Raw genomic sequence first — 20,004 nt, forward strand, 5'->3', positions numbered from 1 at the left:
CGATTCCGGATGATCGATTTTTCCGGATTATAGATAATCAGTTTAAATCTGGTAAGATGGCATGCAGAAATTATAAAATTCAAAATATGAAACCGTAATTTATGAAATAAAGAACAATTATGATCTAAAGGGTATCAAAATTTACAAAAAAAAAAAAAAAAAAAAAAAAAAAAGAGCTTAATATTTATTTGTTTACTTTATTAAAACATTTCTTTCAATGTAAGTTGTTTAAGTTTCTTCGTTTTTTATGTGATAATACATTCTCTTTAATTCTATAAACAGACATAATTTCTTGTTCAGTTACAAAGTTCCGCTGTTCAAGTTCTATAATTGCTGTGTCGAGAATACAGACTAATTTGTCAATCGAAATTTTTTCGTTTTCAATAACCTGTGTTACTTTCTTCGCTATCGGAAGTGAATTATAATGACGAGGAATTTGATTTAAATCATATCAAACACGGAGTACATCGAGATGAAATACTACATTTAGTAAGGAATTATAAGCCAAATAAAATAAAAACATCTGCCCTGAAGATAAGGATAGTGCTGACAGATCAACTTCCAATTCATTGCGCGCCGCGGCGTTAAAGATAAACAAAGTTTAGATAAACAAACATTAAAGTTTAGATAAACAAAGGATATGCCTTTATCCATTTTTTGCAGCAATTCCACTTTTTGTTTAATGGACTTCGAAACGTACTTTCGCTTTGTAGATCCTTCACATATTAGTAAATATATATCAGAAATTCTATTTGACACAATCGAAAGTTCAAGCTTACTTTTATAAAATTGCTGTAACAGTCTGCAAAAAATAATAAGCCGAATCCAATTCGAAGATTAAGGAACAACGCAATCTGCAACATCAACTGAATTAGATAATTTTAGCTTATACCATCCGTTATACATTAAACGTGCATTCGTAAACATATTTTGTGCACGCGCACACGCATATTCGCAGCTGTAAAAGTCTTACGGCGACTCATGCGCAGAAAGTTTGTAGCTTTGAGGTCCGGATTATGGGTGTCCGAATTAACGACTTTTGACTATAAATAAATACTGCAGTGAGTTAAATCTCTTTTATCTTTTAAATTATGTTTTATTCATTATTAATCTTATTTATGTTTAGTATAACACTCCTAATTTATTCTGGCTTGTCTGGCTTTTGTGGTTTACTCTGTTTGAATGGCTTGTTGTTCTGCTGTGGAGCTATTTCCCTGTACAAACATAATGCTGATTTGTTTTTCAAAGTTTTTTTGGCACAGATAATATTTGTTATTTTCATAGTTTATTTATTAGCACTATAAGTTATTTTTAAAATGCTTGTAGTATTAGTATTGTAGCATTTCCCCCCTTTCTAGTTGTTCCTCATGATACTGAGTATTATTTTATCACTGGTGCTCCTTTTATGGATCCAAAGTTATATCCTGATGGTCTGAATCTGCAGGAAGCACAGTGGACTGAAAGGGATAGGAACATGAGTCAGTTTTTCATGACTGTCTGGGCCAACTTTGCAAAGTTTGGGTAAGAATGGAAGTTTTTTTGATTATGAAAGAAAAATATTTCTGTTAGCAATGTTGCGTGTGTACTGATTCATAATAGATTGGATGCACACTGCTTCAGTGATAAATTGGTAAAATTTAATTTATCAAAAAGGAACACTGCAGAGTTCTGAAACTTTCTACAAAAATTGTTGTACAACTCTTCACAGTATCTCAGAGTAAAATCAGTAGTTACACTTCAAACTACCATAATTTCCGGAAGAAACGCCGCGGTGTTTACGTGTTTAAAACTTAAATTTTCAGCGGGTGTGGCGTTTCTACACATGTGGCATCTAGGTGCACTAAAAATAAAATATTTCCTAGTCATTGTACATAGTTTGGATGGCCTTGTCATTGCACATAGACTGGTGCTGTTCCCACACAAAAGACCACTCAGTTGCTTTTTGCAAACGTTTATTTTGTTTACATTCTTTCCCTTGAACAGACCTACATGCCTTATTCACCCTAAACGAGATCTCAGAACAATAGCATTCTTCCCCCTTTCAAATCAACATTCTCATCAGTTTGAATAGTCTCTCTCCTCTGCCATTCAATGAATCTTCCAGTACCCATCCTCTCCCCACCCCTGTCTTTTGTGCAATTTTTTTCAAAGGCGGACACGACTCCACCTGCCTCGCAATAACGAACTCTGACGTATTTTCCCTTCAACATGAATCGATTTTTCTTGGCATTCTGCCAGATACAAATCCCATCAGTTTGGGTACAAGTACTTGTTGGATAGTTTTTAAGTAAGAAGGGAGCGGGAAATTTTTGAAAATGTCACCTAAACCGCACAGAAGCTATACTGCTGGTTTTAAGCTTAATGTAATTTCATGTGCTGAACAAATTGGAAATAGAGCAGCAGCTCGAGAGTTTGAAGTGGACGAGATATGTATTCGACGTTGGAGAACTGAAAAAGAACTTCCTAAAAATATGCCACAACAGAAACGAGCCAAAAGAAGTGGTACTGTAAGGTGGCCAAATCTAGAGGACGACCTTGCAAACTAGATAAAGGAGCAACGAGGAAAGGGAATGGCAATTTCAACAGTAAAAATTCGCTTACAAGCAAAATTTTTAGCAAAATGAATGTACATAAATGATTTCAAAGGAGGACCTTGCTGGCGTAGCAGATTTATGAGAGGGAAAATATTTCTGTGTGTACTAGAACAACAGTCGGGCAACAATTACTAATGGACTGGCAGGATAAAAAGGCATCTTTTCTAAAATATGTGACAGATATTATTGACAAAAAAAAACTTCTTCGGTCACAGATAATAAATATGGATGAAATGCCGTTAGCTTTCGACTCTCCTGTAAACAGAACTGTTGATGAAACTGGTGCAAAAACTGTATCTGTGCTTACGATGCGACATGAAGGAATGTCATTTACATGTGTGTTAGCTTGTGCCGCAAACGGTGACAAGCTAAAGCCGATGATCATTTTTAAACGAAAGACTATTCCAAAGGGAGATTTTCCTAATGACGTAATTATTTGTGCAAATGAGAATGGCTGGATGTGCAAAACAGTCATGCTTGAGTAGCTACGGAATGTTTGGCAGTGTCGTATGGGATCTTTTTTCCAACCAAAAGAGTTATTGATAGTGGATTCCACGCGTGCTCATTTACTTGAGTCAGTGGAAACCAGATGTCAAAAATTGTGTACGACCGTAGCAATAGTTCCTTTTGGTTTGACAAAAATCTTACAACCATTAAATTTGTCAGGTAATAAATCCTTCAAAGCTGAAGTCCGAAAGCGGTGGGAGTGTGGGATGAGTGAAGGATTGCATACGTATACTAAAAGCGGTAAAATGCATAGAGCATCTTATGAAGAATTTGCAAAGTGGGTAGGAAGTGCGTGCTTTTAGATTTTTGCTGTGTTGTTTGCATATTTAGAAGCCTGAGCCAAAGCTTCTGTTAGTATTTTACTTTGTGAATCCCAGCATCAATTACTCAAATTTTGCAATATTTTATATTAGCAAGCAGCAGTGACTCTGTAAGCATGAACTGTGTATTTGTTTAGTTATAGTAAAAATGTTTCTTTTAAACCTCCAACCTGAGTTATAGTTGCTTCACTGAGATGTAGCAAAAAGAACCTAATTTAGTTTTGTAATTCTTATTATGCCATATATCTTTGCTAAAACTTTAATTTTAATATATAATAGTAATAATAATAATAGTTTACATAAAATAATAAGCTGGATCAAAGCAAAAAGTTAAGAAAAAATGTTGTTCAGAGTGATAGTTGACCTTAAGCTCATTGGAATCTTAATTCTTTGTCGCTTCTTCACAACTGCAAACAAAAGAAAACCATCATGTACAATATGCCACTAGAGGCAAACTCTTAATGTTTTTTGCTTGCTAACAGGAAATCCCCACTAATCCAGGACAAAAACTGATTTACAGTATTCATTTGTTTTCCCTCTTGAGTAGCTTAATCTCAATTCACACACTATAGGAAAAAAAAATTTTTTTTCAAAGAAAAAAGTGGATGGTTTGATATTTGATCATTCCACTTATTGGACATCTGGATTTAAGACTTTGTACTGTATAACTATAATGGAAAGTGAAAAGGGTAATGTTAAAAAAAATGAAATGTTTCTGTTTTGATACATGCAATGTGCTTTGGTATGAATATTTATTTCATTGTATATACAATATCTATTATAGGAATCCAACTCCAGCTAAAGTGTTTGATATTTCTTGGGAGCTTACAGATTCAAGGAATATGCAGTATTTGTCCATAAATACAACCAATTTTACAACTGTAATGTTGTCAGGGTATCGACAAAAGGAAAGCCAGTTTTGGAACTCTTATTTACCAGCTTTGATGAAACTCAATTCAACACCTGCATCTTACTGCCAGCCTTTATTTCAACCATGGGAAGATAAGAAACACCATTATCTAGGTGCATTATGGGGAGTCTTAGGAGCTGTTGGATTGTTTTTAATTCTGAGTGTCCTTTGTTTTTATCTGTATTGTAGAGCTAAAAAGTAAGTATTTATAATATTTCAATTTAGAAGAGGTTATTGTTGTTTTTACTTGTGTCCACTGTGTATATTGCAGTTTAGGTACTTAAGGACTCTGAAAAGCGGAAATCCAACTCAGTTTTTTGTAGCTTGGAAATGCCTTTTGGTCACAAAAATATATTTTTAGTGAAGTATTTAATAAAATGAATTTTCCCTCATCTGGGGCCAGTTTGTCAAATATAAAAGTATGTAAGCACAAAAGTCAAATCAGTATTAATGTGTAATCATGCTCATAAAAAGTAAAATACACACAAACGAAAAAAAGTTAGAAAAATTTTAATTATAATATAAAACTAAGTGAAATATTTACAAAAATATTGTAGATGTGTGATTTTTGGAAGTAAAAGCATATATCATGCAGCAATAATGAAAATACTACAGATTTCCTTATTTTTATACCTACAAATAAAGATGTAATATGAAAATAAACAAAAACAGTGAATAGTAAAACTATACATTTATATCATGAGAGGATGGCATATCTGTAGTTCTGTTAGCTGCATTTCTGACATGGGCAGTTCAGTTATGAAAGTATTTTTACAAAATTTTTGAAGATTTTTATCATGATAAAATTGAAAATAGCTAGCAAACTGGTGAGGTCGCAGCAACAGAATGTGTGTAATAAACTAAAAACTTGTTAAAGTGTGAATAAAAGGTAACGACTGTAAAATTTAGTCACTAAAGTCTTTAGTCAAAAGTGGAAAAGGAAAATTATGCCAGTGAGTTCAATAACAAATAACGAGTACTAACCAAAACAAACAACTAAATAAATTAATTCCAATGAACTAGTAAATAAAAAAAGAGAAAAAAATAATTTGCATACCTGTCCTGTGCATTGAGCTAGCTGAATTAATAGGGAGATTAAAAAGTTGAAACTTCATCAGTTGTAATGATATAAAAATAAACTTTGTAATGCAAGGCTATGTTATATATAACTAGGACTTATTTGTAATAAAACTGTTTATTGTAAAATGTCAAAATTAATTAAATATTTCGAATTTAATTTAAAAGCTCTTTAAGGCAAACATAAAAACCACTGTGTATAAATAACCAAATATAAAAAAATAAAGTAACTAGAGAAGTGTTTTATTTTTGGAAATTTAATGTTGACATGTGTTATGCAACAAAAGAAAAGCTACAGGTAGAGTTAAGAGAAATGTATGTAAAGACTTGTAGAGAATTAGGTTAACTTTGTATAGTAACAGATTTGTTACGATTTCTTTCTACAAATACACATCTTGAAAATGTCTAATCTTATGTTTTTCCTAATTGTGTATTATTTTTTGTGGTACAAATCTAAAAACCATTTAGACTGATTTGTATTATTTAGAACTTTAAACAAATGTTGTGTTGTGACTTATCTCACTTGTCTGATGGTAACATCAGAACAAGCCCACAAAATGCATCGTGGCAAAATGAGCAAGATTGTGCCTTTCATCGGCTAGAGCCTTGAGCACAATACCGGTGACAGTACAACTTCGCTCAGTTCCACCTAATTTCGGGGGAGAGTACTTCGGAGGAACAGGTCTGAGGGTCTCCCAGCCCTCTTACCTTATTGCCTCTTACCATTACTAATGTGTCATGGTGAGCCGAAAGCTCTCTGCTCACCATGTGTTTAGGGGCACCCATGCCACAAAGACATACATTTACAAACATTCATGCCTTCTCCGGGATTTGAACCCGGGCCCTTCAGTATCGTAGTATGCTTTCCTAACCACTATACTGTCTGGGCGGCTCACTAAAACTAATAGTTCAAAATTTGCAAAAATTTATTAAAATTTGCAATACCACCTCACTTCTAAAAAAGACATTTTCCTTTCAGAACCATCAAACTATATATCGAATTCTAATGTCTCAAAGTTATCACCAAGAATGTTACATCACCCCCTTATTTTTACTTATCATTCAAAAATCAAGAGGGAGAGATTTTGCAAATAATTCAATTTTGGAAAGATGTATGGCTGTAGTAAAAATGTAACAAATGAGAAGTATTCATGAATAAACTACAGTAACTATCTAAATATTATTTACACTGGCTTCTAAAAGTAAAGCACTCAAAGCAAATAAGCAGTTTTTGAAATTGTAAAGTGGCTGAAAATTTATGGATGCAGATGCCAGTATGAAAATATTGGATGTTACAAACAATTATGATAGATTTTCCAAACATATGCTAATTGGGCAGTCACTGAAGATGCCAGCTTCCTGACGGGTTTGAGGAGGTTCATTTAAATGTGTGCTGGTGGGCTGTCAGGTGCATCGAAGCAGGCGGGTCTGTTAACACGTTTGCTGTCAATCATGCACTGGCCTTATTAGTGAATCACGCTCTTGCGCATGGTGTGGCGGTGATGTCTCAGGTGTCAGTCACGCTGGCATGGAAGAAGCAACATCTCATTGTTTATTTTCAAGTTCAATGAGCATTACGTTTTGGATATATATGCTGGTATTAGCATGGAGTAAAGGTTAGAAACTGGTTGTAAATGTATGTGGTTTGGAATGGAAATAAAGTTTAATTTCATCCAAAGATCGTACATGAATAACATTCTAAAACATATAGTTTGCAGTAATATCATTGTAACTATATATATATATATTTGTTTGTGATATAGTTTCATACCCAAATAATGCATATTGTTACTTATTTTGATTCACTTTAAATGCTATGTGCCAGCGTACAATGTGGCATTGCAGAAGTAATTTTACCTCTAATGCTAATCACGTGCTGGCACGTAGTAATAAAATTCTATGCTTAAAGGCTTAATAGTAATCAATGTGGTACACATAATAATCTTTTATTACCTCTTTTAAATCTCATTTCTTACAATGTGTCGGCATATGGGTACAATCTATTTCTGTGTCACAGCATTAACTATCAATACAACCTCATACGACTGGCAGCGAAAGTGCTAAAGATGTCACTATTTTCTTTGGCATTGATCATTTGGTAATGTAGAAACAATGCCAAGCTAGTCAAACAGTTATTTGGAGATCCATGCCCTGTCAACCAAGGGTTACCACCCTTTCTGAATATTGGTATATTGTTATAGTAACCAAATGGAATCTGAGAACCACCTGCACAACTGTTATATCCATAGTTGTAGCATCACTTTTTGGCTATCTGCCAGTATTGTGTGCCAAAGGCTTCACATGAAGGAACTGTGCCAAATTCATTAACCGCTTATTCCAGAAGAGCAAGATTAAAAAGGGGTGTTATAAAAATTTCAATTGGACTGTCTCAAATTGGCACTAAGCCCTGTTCATGGGAGAGTTCAGATTTGCTTTGGGATCAAATGATAAGACTTTTAAGGCTCTGTAGTGAACAAAGCGCATGGAATGAGTCCCAAAATGTCATCAAAAATCACACATTCAGAAGTGGCAGCATCATGGTGTCAGCTGGGATTTCATTGGGATGTTGCATCTTTTAAAGATGCATCTCTTTAAAAGTGGTTTGTTTGTATTGAGCCAACATCATTAACGAGTATTTGGAGAGCGAGAATATCTCTTGTGTGGCCTGGCCTCTATATTTCTCTGACCTTGATCTTGCTAAAAGTCTTTGGCTCTCAGGCTTTCTGTCTGCATGTTTACCTCCTTCAGACAGTAGGAAACTGCCCTAATGCGTGTTGCTAGCTTCATAGCTAAATAAAAGTATGGGAAGTTGATGTGAAGGTCTCATATCAGATTAATGTAAGTGTTCTTTTTTCCTAGCTTTAAATATCAGTTTGTTAATGACCCAAATCTGGCATTATTGTATAATTTATGGAAATTAAATACTGTACTTGATAAAAGATCTTTGTACATGTTTTTTTTTTCCCTTGCATATAAACACATTTGCTTCCTTTAAGTGCAGTTTGGTGTTAATCAAAGTTTTGTGTTTCCATTTTTGTTGATTTTACCATCACATGCTTAACTTTTGGAAGCCAGTGTATCTAAAGGAAACCTACAGTGGATGGACAAAAATATGGAAACACCTTGTGAAATGCATGTTTGAAAAGAAAGATTGATTTTAATGAAATATGTAGGTGGCGCTGGCATTTTTGGCTACTGACGCCACCTATACAACTTCGTAAATGTGCTAAACAGTTCAGTTGTTGTCGGAGTACTGTTATGTGAGGTTGTCATTGCATTATGTCAGAGTTAACTGACTTCGAACGTGAGCAAATTGTTGGAGCACGTATGGTAGGTGCTTCCATAAGCAAGGTAGCCGAGGTGTTTAGTGTTTCAAGAGGTACAGTATCGAAGATTTATTCCGCATATTTGAAAAGCGGAAAAACATCATCTGCTAAATCACAGCGCGGACGAAAGTGTGTCCTGAGTGATTGTGACAGGCGATCATAAAGGGCAATTGTGACGAAAAGTAAGAAGACCACAGCTGCAAAAGTTACTGCTGAAATGAATGTTGTGTTACCGAACCCTGTGAGTACCAAAACAATTAGAAGGGAGCTTCATAAACAGGGAATTGCTGGCCGTGCTGCAATTGAGAAGCCACTCATCAGTGATGCTAATGCCCGTAACAGGAAAAGGTGGTGTTTAAGTCATAAAGCCTGGACTATAGAGCAGTGGAAGCGAGTAATATGGTCTGACGAGTCTTCTTTCACATTGTTTCCCACTTCTGGCCGAGTTTACGTCTGGAGAACGCGATCTCAAGCCTATAATACAGACTGCTTGTTGCCAAGAGTAAAACATGGCGGGGGTTCTGTTATGGTTTTGGCAGCCATATCGTGGTTCTCTGCTAGCCCCATGATAACTGTGTCAGACTTATGTGAACCAAGACTTATGTGAACATTTTGGCCGATCAAGTTCAACCCATGGTACAAACTTTGTTCCCCGATGGTGATGGTGTCTTCCAAGATGACAAAGCCCCTGTTCACACAGCTCACATTGTCCAGGACTGGTTTTCTGAGCACGAGGATGAGTTGTCCCATCTCCCCTGGCCACCACAGTCACCAGACCTGAATATTATCGAACCTTTGTGGTCTACATTGGAACGGAAAGTGCGTTCTCGTTATCCACGGCCAACATCGTTATCTGAACTTGCCACCATTTTGCAGGAAGAATGGTATAATATTCCCTTGGCAAACATACAGGAACTGTATTTATCAATTCCGAGAAGACTGCAAGCTGTTTTGGATGCCAACGGGTTTCCTACACCATATTAAGCAAAGAAACATGTTTTTTTAAAGGTGTTTCCATATTTTTGTCCAACCCCTGCACATTCCAATATGATTTCATGGTAACCTTACTAGTATCCTAAAATACTTCATTTCCACTTCCTGTATCTTGAATCTTGCTCACTCTTATTGTTGTCCACTACTAATACTCACTGTCATCATCATTTAATAGTACTGGAACTGCTATCTGTGATGTCTGCTGCAACTTGCAAGCTCTCACTGTCATCATCTTTGCCACCATTCAGTCTGTCTTCCCATGTGCAGTGATCTTTAGAACCATCATGAGTACTAAATAGCTACATTTAATATTCTGGACTCTTTATTTCTTTGAGCCCATGCACCCAAATCCACAAGCAAATCAGTTGGAGAGACAAAAACAATTACTACATGGGGGAATTTTTTTTTAAATTTAGAGAAGCTTGCTTTCTGAAGGCCTTCAGGAATAGGAAAATTAGGTGAACATTTATCTAAATTTCAGTACCTAAGGAGGAAAATGTATTAATAATTGCAGTACTAAATGAACCATTGGAATTAAAATTTATAATAGTTAATATTACATTATAATAGTTAATATGATTATCAATTAATTCTATCACCAAGCAGCTATCAAAAGAACAGTTATGCCTATTTATGAAAATATTTTTTTTATCCAATGGTGAGCACCTGCCGATTCAGCATTGACCACTCCTAAGGCCAGAAGTGGCCTTATTTTATTTTGGAAGCACCCAATATGCAGCCACCACTGCATCCTATGAAGGGATGGACATTATAACCATGCCTTCTCCGGAATTCAAACCTGGATCCTTCAGTACCTCAGTAGGCTTACCTAATATTTATGAAAATAGTTACATAAATCTATTGAGAGACTTGTGGGATGAATGGCTTGTATATATGTACATACAAACCTATTGCTAAACAAATGGCCTAAATCTACTTCTGAAGTCTAGCCTGATTAAGTGAAACTTTCTGGTTTCTATTTTATTCCCCCCCCTTTTTTACGAATTTAAACATCTTCGTTTCAAAATAGCACATTTTATGTTGATTTTTATTAATTTTTATTTATTTGAGAAAACACTTTGTATATTTGCCCTAAATAATTTTAAAATTAATGTTGCTGTGTTATAAATAAATAGCTTAACTATAAAACCTCTGGCTATATTTCAACCTTTAATTGTGTGGTTAATTTTATGAAGACTAAAAATGATGCTACACTTTTGATTTTTTCATCCTGCTAAAATATTTCAAGAATTACATAAAAAATTTTCCATCAATGAACTTCCGAGGCTCGAGTGCAGCTAATACAACGTTAACGAATTGAAAAACGAAGGGTTTGTGTAAACAGTGTAATGGTCGCACACGCACACACACGAAAAAAAAAGAAGATAGCTTGATTTTTGAAAACATTTAAGTTATGTAACGTTTCTTCTGTGCTGTAAAGCTGTAAAAGATTATTCAGAATTAAGGATAACTTTCTGTGTATTTATAAAAAAAATTTTAATTTAATTTAAATAAATTAATTTAAATACAAATTTAATTAAATAATTCTTTGCGCCATTGCTGCAAGGAAGGAAATTTAAATTGAAACAAATTAAATTTAAATTTTAACAAACACGTATAAAAGTTAAAAAGCAAATTTAAAGCCAAAATTTAAAAAAGCAAATTTAAAGCCAAAAAATAAATAAATAAATAAATAAAAAATTTAAAAAATGTTTAAACATATAAAAGATTTAAAAGATTTAATTCTCGAACTAATCTATAATATCATTTAAATTCAGAAGCATAAGCAAATCAAGTGCAAAACCAATCCATGAAAATAAATTCACTAATTTAGCAAATTAAAATTAAAATTTTAAAAATGCATAAGTGAATGACTGTTGAGCAGGCAGGAGACAGACTTATCAAGGGGAAGTTGCCTCCAAACCTAACTCTCCAATCATTCAGTTCGTGTTTCGTCATTCATGCAGGCAAGGGTAAAAGTCAAAACCAAAAGCAAAAAGTGAATAATGTCCAAAAAGAAATACCAATAAAGTGGCACCCCTAGACATTAGCATTTAAGAATTAAAGTTTTAAAAGGAAAATACTAATGAAGTCTTTTGAGAAACAAGCAAGTAAAGTCAAGTATTAAATTAAACTTTTTTTAAAAAAACTAAATTTTTTATAAAAATTAATCTAGATACTAATGTATTTTAGAAACCATTGTCTACAGAAACCTCCCCGACACGAATATGCATATCAATAAAAAGAAACCAAAAAAGAACTAGACACAGTCCATATAAACCAACAAGAAACATAAAGAACTAATTCACAATTTCAAAAAAAAAAAAAAAATATATATATATATATATATCCCAAAAACGTAATTTCATATCCAGAAAATACCTAAACACTACATAAAAAATTTTAAAAAATACTCAAAGCAAGCAAACAGCAAGTTTTATTTCCAACTTACCTACCAAATGAGCGCTGGGGTCTGCAAAAGTGTTTTTAAAGAGAAGTAAGTGTGTTCTTCAAATTAATTACAGTCAAAAGTCGTTAATCCGGACTCGTCGGGACTTCGGCGATTCCGGATTATCGATTTTTCCGGATTATAGATCATCAGTTTAAATCTGGTAAGATGGCATGCAAAAATTACAAAATTAAAAATATGAAACCGTAATTTATGAAATAAAGAACAATTATGATCTAAAGGGTATCAAAATTTACAAAAAGAAAAAGCTTAATATTTATTTGTTTACTTTATTAAACATTTCCTTCAATGTAAGTTGCTTCGTTTCATGTGATAATACTTTCTCTTTAATTCTATTAAACAGACATAATTTCTTGTTCAGTTACAAAGTTCCGCTGTTCAAGTCCTATAATTGCTTTGACGTTGTAAGGTTGTTGTGTTGAGAATACCGACTAATTTGTCAATCGAAATGTTTTCGTTTTCAATAACCTCTGGGTCACTTTCTTCACTATCTGAAACGAATTATAATGACGAGGAACTTGATTTAAATCATATCAAAGACGGAGTACATCGAGATGAAATACTAAACTTAGTACGGAATTATAATCCGAATAAAATAAAAACATCTGCTCTGAAGATAAGAATAGTGTTGACAGATGAACTTCCAATCCACGGCATGAAATTGATAAACAGATTTCGGATTCCAAAACATACTTTCGCTTTGTAGATACAAATTACATATTAGTAAATATATATTGAAAATTCTATTTGACATAATCTTTCTAATCTATCATAATCTAATAATGACGTTTCTGCCCCCCCTTCTGCGGCAGAGCAGCGTGAAATTGATAAACAGATTTCGGATTTCAAAACATACTTTCGCTTTGTAGTAAATATATATCGGAAATTCTATTTGACATAATCGAAAGTTCAAGCTTACTTTTATAAAATTGCTCTAACAGTCTGCAAAAAATAATAAGCCGGCTCCAATTCGAAGATTAAGGAACAATGCAATCTGCAACATTAACTGAATTAGATAACTTTAGCTTAGCGTATAACTCCGTTACACATTAAACGCGCATGCGCACAAACATATTCGCAGCCGTAAGGGTCTTACGCGCTCTCGTAAACGCCTGTGCGCATGTGTGAACGCGACGCATGCGCAGAAAGTTTGTAGCTTTGAGGTCCGGATTATAGATCATTCCGTATTATGGGTTTCCGAATTAACGACTTTTGACTGTATATAGATGGCGCCCATGTAGGCAAAGCTGAGTGCCAAGCTGCTATCTTTGCTATATTAATTTTTTTTGCTAACATTAATATTAAAATATATAAAAATAAATCTAGAAAAAATTAAATTATAAATTAAAAATCCTAAAAGTATGTAATTCAAGTTCCAGTTTTAACGATAAATTATTTAGGAAGTTAAGCCAATGAAGAGAGGTAAGTTTGCTTGAAGTAAAATAGAGTTAAGTGGTATTGTGAACCAATAAATGCAAACTGTTTGTAATGCGAAATGTGTGTTCTGTTGAAAAATTTCTAAGGGTACCACTTTATTGGTATTTCTTTTTGGACATTATTCACTTTTTGCTTTTGGTTTTGACTTTTACCCTTGCCTGCATGAATGACGAAACACGAATTGAATGATTAGAGAGTTAGGTTTGGAGGCAACTTCCCCTTGATAAGTCTGTCTCCTGCCTGCTCAACAATCATTCACTTATGCATTTAAAAAAAAATTGTTTGGATTAATTTTAATTTGCTAAATTAGTGACTTTATTTTCATGGATTGGTTTTCCACTTGATTTGCTTATGCTTCTGAATTTAAATGATATTGTAGATTAGTTCGAGAATTAAATCTTTTAAATCTTTTATATGTTTAAACATTTTTTTTAATTTTTTATTTATTTATTCATTTATTTTTTGGCTTTAAATTTGGTTTTTTTAATTTTGGCTTTAAATTTGCTTTTTAACTTATATACGTGTTTGTTAAAATTTAAATTTAATTTGTTTAAATTTTCTGTGTATTTATTTAGCTACTTTGTGTAATTCTGAATTCCTTCTCATTGTGGTTTTATTTTGTGCTGCTAATTTTTTTCAAAAGTACCTTTTTTTCATTCTTGGTTCTAGTTCTGCTTTTTTAGATTACAATCCAAATTATAGAAGAGAAAATTTTAAAACTGAGAAAAGAAAAATGTAATTACCTTTTTTAACAGTAAGATATATCTAGAAAAGATAATTAAAGATGTAATCTTCATTAAATTAGCTGATGCTACTTTTGTAAATCAATTCTTGACAGGTATAGATTGTTGATAATAAGGTTTATGCATGCTATGGGGATGCTATTGAAACAAAAAGGATAGGATGCAGCTTATAATTGTTTTTCGCATGATTTCAACAATGCCATTCTTTCATCCTTTTTTAATCATCCCCAAATCGTATATCATGCATTTTAAAATATAAATATTCTACGAAAAATTACAAATTTTCGTTGGAGTATATATTCAGAATTTGAAACAAGTGATAAAAAGTAGAAGTAAAAGTAGAAAAAAAAAAAAAATGAATTACCTAAAATTAAAATTAATTACTGCAGATTAAAATATTATAAGTATTACCATATGATGGAATCTGTTTTCTTATTTTAAGGTTTTGTTAGGATTTAAAATATATATATATATACATATATATATATTTTTTTCCTTCTGAATTAAAAATATATATGTATAACAACTTGAGTATATACAAGAATATAATGCTGTTAGGTTTAAGGTACCATCTGAATGTTATTATTTAAAAACTGCACCAGTAGCATCTTTAGAGCATCTAATGCACACATGACAAGGATAGTTTAGATTAAATTTTGTGAAAATGCCTTTAAAATTTAAAGTCTTCTTTAAATTTTGAAAACTGTTTTACTTTCAAGTGTCCAAAAGCATGGTGTGTCTTTTTTAAGTAAATTTGTTAATGGGGTGTAATTTTTGCATAATTTGCAATTAATGATTGCTTTATTATAAAAGATGTCAGTGGCTTTATGAATAAATAACTATTTTAATATAAGTTGATGACTATGTAAAGCAAAGTTTTTAGGTTTCGTATTGAATACAACAATTTTATAAAATAATTAATTACAAGAGGATTTTAAAAGTTATGTAATGATATTCACGCCAGGATTTTTCAAGAACTTTGAGCTTTTATAATTATTTCTTGAAAAATTTGGGACTCCAAAATTTCAGACAGCTTATATTTCCAGAGAAAAACTGATAATACCTTTGAGTTAAACAAGTGTTTTGTATATTGTATAATGCCATATAAGTATCAATTGTAATTTTCCATTTTTATATGTGTAATATATTACACATATAAAATTTAATTCTGTTATAAGAAATTTAAATAATGAAATGATGGGGCATAGGGATGAAACCTTGTCCTTGATGAAAATCTTTCACTTTCACATTTTTGTCATCTGTTAGAGCTGTGTATGTTGTAATGTTTTTAATCTGCCAATGTTTTAATGTTTTTTCCCAAAAAAGCTTTTCTGTCACTAAACCTTTTAATCTTTACAGAGGAGGATATGCAAAATAAAAAAATACGTAAATAAAAATTCTGCCATTAATTTGCAGTAGTTCCTTAACTCTTCATTTTAGTTCATTTATGTATTTCCTCCTTCTGTCTGAAAAATAGTAACTCTTGTAATAAATCTATCTAAATTGCATCATTTTAAAATTATCCCATGTCACATGATTCTTCCATTTTATTAATGGTGCATGCATACACTTCAGTGCAACCAAAATGTTTCGTTAATAATTTGGAAACCATAACTCAAGTCACTGTTAACTTTCATCTTGGATAAGTCACATTCCTGCTTTTGTTTGGTGTCCTGCTAGCATGTCAATGTTTACCTCTCTTTTACAAATTATAATATTATAAGCTGTAGAATAAACCAATGTGTGATCAAGATAGGTGTGCAGTTTGCACCCGTTATGATGTGTGTAAATTATATTATTAGGAATATGCTTCTCAAGAATAAAAGAAACATATTAAATTGGCCATTTTTTTCCAAGTATCTGAAACTTTTAAATTATTGCTTGTTATTAGAAGTTTTAGAAATGAAAATTAGTATTTAACTTCATTAAAGCATTTTCTGTTTTAAAATCGAGTCCTCTTAAAAAGTTTATGCTATTTTTGTTACTTTTATTTCATTAATCTAATAGAAACATCATTTTTTCAGTAAACATGTTGTAAGTACTGAAGATATTCCAGATGCTGTATCAATGACACCTTCATCTATTGATACTCTCTTAAAGTGAGTTATTTAAAATTTATGACTTAATGTTCTGTAACAGCAATTAGTGCGAAACTAAAAAAAAAAAAAAAAAAAAAAGAAGAAGAAGAAGAAGAAGAAGAAAAAGTTGCTGTATATTTCATGTAATTTAGTGTGAGTAAATAGTGTTAGAATTCAAGCATATCATGAGATGTTGAAGGTTCCAGTCTTTTATATGTTCTAGTCCGGGGTTGAGCAGTCTGTGGGCTCTATGTGGCCCGTTAAAGCATGAGCTCAACGGAGTGTTGAGTTTGTGTATTCAGAAAAGAAACACTGGTGGGTGTTTAAAATCAAATTTTATTAATTGACAAGTTATTCTAAAAATTATGTTATTCTTCACCAATTGTGTCATAGCTGATAACAGTCTCACTAATAACAGATCAAAGTCTGTGTATCTTCCGTTCGCATTGCATGCAATAGAATGCATGACCTGCTGACGGCAGATTGCATCATCTGAGCCTATGCCTCATCTTCGGTGATTGATACTCCATTAACTGTAGTTTTTGTACTGCCCGTGCAAATCGCAAGAGTTGTGAGATTTCCACATCAAGCTAATCACCCTTCATGGTGAGTCAACCATCTGATTTTCCATGAATTATCACAAATATTTATGCAAATACCTTAGCAAGAATTGGATTTGAAGCACCCATCATAAAAACGGCAGTCATTGCATATTATACATGGACTATCACCAGACACCACTGAGAAGAGACTAATTTGTCATAGAAATAGTATGTAATATCTCTTTTTTATCCATGCACACCAATCAGACTAAGTTGTTTTTGTTTGCTTATTTTACTTAAAGAGCCAGCAAGTTACTCTCAAGGGTATATTGACAGTCCTTCACAATTATACAAACTGCTAGTTATATGATAGTATTTAAGGTTAATTAAAAGTTTTTTTCACAAATCATAGAACCTTTGTGTGTGCATATTTTGGGTTGACTATATTTGTCCTTTGTCAGTGAGTCATTATTTTAAAAATGGAAGCAGTATTTTTAAATCTAAGAACTAATTTCATCAGCTAAAAATTAAATTTTGTTATGTTTTTTATTAACACTTACCCTATTCTTTACAGTTAAAAATTTATTCTCAAAACAAACATGAAAAAAATGTTAGTGTTGAAAACAGAAATTTGAATGACCAATGGAAATTGAATTTTTTTCCCCCACTTCTGTCAAAACTCTCTGTTTGCCTTTTATACTCAGACTCAGTATCTGCATTAAAAGAATATAGTATTAAGCAGCATTATGAGATGAAACTTGACACAAGTTGTAAAAACTTCCAAGGCCAAATGTTGGAATGAATTGGAGAAAAGTGTAATACAACAAAATAAATTTAAAGTTCAAAGTTTTTCATCTAATTTTACAGTGAATGCTAGTTAAACTGTTTTTATTTTTTAGTTACATGGTCAAATTTTAGACAAAATAATGAAACCATTTGCTGAAGGAATGTTTAACTACTGTTGCAGAAATATCTTTTCTTGATAAAAAAGTATATTTCCAAAATTAGTTCGTCAAGATTTACAGTTGCAAGATCTTAAGACAAATCCAAAAAATATTACTACAACTTTAGGTGAATGCATTGAAAAATTTGATTGGTTCCTTGTCACTTGAGAGCCGTGACATCAGTGACGCTACACAACTAGCACTATTTTTAAGGAATCGAACTGGGAATTTTAAAGGAACTTAAAACAAACTTTTAAAAGGAATGAATTTTAAATGGAATTTAACTACTTTTGCAGAAATATCATTTTGTGATAAAAAAGACATTTCCAAAAAAAGATTTACATTTGCAAGATCTTAAGACCTATCCAAAAAATATTACTTTATCTGTAGATGAATACATTGAAAAATTTGAATGGTGTTCTTTGGCACTTAATGAGAGCTGTGACATCAGTGATGCAACACAACTACAGTCAAAAGTCGTTAATCCGGACTCGTCGGGACTTCGGCGATTCCATATTATCGATTTTTCCGGATTATAGATCATCAGTTTAAATCTCGTAAGATGGCATGCATAAATTCTAAAATTAAAAATATGAAACCATAATTTATGAAATAAAGAACAATTATGATCTAAAGGGTATCAAAATTTACAAAAAAAAAAGCTTAATATTTATTTGTTTACTTTATTAAACATTTCTTTCAATGTAAGTTGTTTAAGTTGCTTCATTTTATGTGATAATACTTTCTCTTTAATTCTATAAACAGACATAATTTCTTGTTCAGTTACAAAGTTCTGCTGTTCAAGTCCCGTTAATTGCTGTGCCGAGAATACCGACTAACTTGTCAATCGAAATTTTTTCGGTTTCACTAACCTCTCTGTCACATTCTTCATGTCTTTATCCATTTTTTGCAGCAATTCCACTTTTTGTTTGTTGGACATCGAAACATACTTTCGTTTTGTAGATCCTTTGGAAGTTCCAGCATCCGAAATTCTATTTGACATAATCGAAAGTTCAAGTTTACTTTTATAAAATTGCTCTTACAGTCTGCAAAAAATAATAAGCGGGACCCAATTCGAAGATTAAGAAGCAACGCAATCATTAACATTAAGTGAATTAGATAATTTTAGCTTACACCGTCCGTTATACATTAAACGCGCAGGCAAAAACGTATTTTGCACTTGCGCACACGCATATGCGCAGTAGTCAAGGTCTTACACGCACGCGTAAAACGCCTGTGCGCATGTACCAACGCGGCGCATGCGCAGAAAGTTTTTAGCTTTGAGGTCCGGATTATAGATCATTCCGGATTATGGGTGTCCGAATTAACGACTTTTGTCTGTAGTACTATTTTTAGAAGGAATCGATTCCAGTCTTAATATACCTCAAGACCTGTGTCCTTTGATGTCAATGGAGCTACAGCAAAGACCTGTACACTGAACTAAAATCACTGTAGAAGAAATTATGAATTCCAGGTGAAAAGATCAATGGTATATCAACTGATTGAGAATGGGCAATGGCAAGCATGAATGTAGGAATCACAGAGTGTTATTTAATGATATTAACCTGTTCGCGATGGGTACCTTTGTTACCAAAGCGTTCTCTTGGGACGGCGTGTTAACCGGATGTGTCATCCTGTGGGGGCGGGCAGTTTATGCTGCTAAGCCTAACTTTGGAAAAAAATTCGTATAAATTTAATTTGTCATCCAATTGTTCCAATTTTTGGTACATTATGAGAAGAACATTCAGGTAGTTGTCAGAATTAATTTTAAACCTTTATTGTTATATTTTCCTTAAAAATTTTATAAAATAGTCATTCTAGAATAATATAATTTTCCCTTTATCCCACAATTAAATATATATGGAAAAATATCTAAGCAATTGCAGATTTTATTTAACACACAGCGCATAATTAGAATTAAAAAATATTAAAACTGTTTTTCATAAAAATTTAACGAGGAAACAACGAAAAGTAAGCAGTGTTTCAAAATCAGATAGTGTATGATATTCTTTTAAACTTGGGTGTATGCAAAGTCCAACATTGCATTAGTCACAGGAATATAA

The 20,004-nt window shown here is 32.6% G+C and overlaps 1 protein-coding gene across 3 annotated transcripts in view; it reads left to right on the forward strand.

The window, feature by feature from the left end:
- Positions 1-20,004, forward strand: part of LOC118198012 (cholinesterase-like) — an 85,718-nt gene that overhangs the window by 57,489 nt on the left and 8,225 nt on the right. For 2 of the 3 annotated variants that reach the window (XM_085809171.1, XM_085809169.1), the window contains 3 exons: positions 1,359-1,521; positions 4,206-4,529; positions 16,402-16,476. In XM_085809171.1, coding sequence (XP_085665297.1) covers positions 1,359-1,521; positions 4,206-4,529; positions 16,402-16,476 — 562 coding nt within the window. The remainder of the gene's footprint in view (positions 1-1,358; positions 1,522-4,205; positions 4,530-16,401; positions 16,477-20,004) is intronic. The other variant, XM_085809170.1, reaches the window with a different exon arrangement.

Source organism: Stegodyphus dumicola, chromosome X2 (genome assembly GCF_044657685.1).
Source record: "Stegodyphus dumicola isolate Sdum_Otavi_A_Nest chromosome X2, ASM4465768v1".
In the NCBI taxonomy this organism is placed as follows: Eukaryota; Metazoa; Arthropoda; class Arachnida; order Araneae; family Eresidae; genus Stegodyphus; species Stegodyphus dumicola.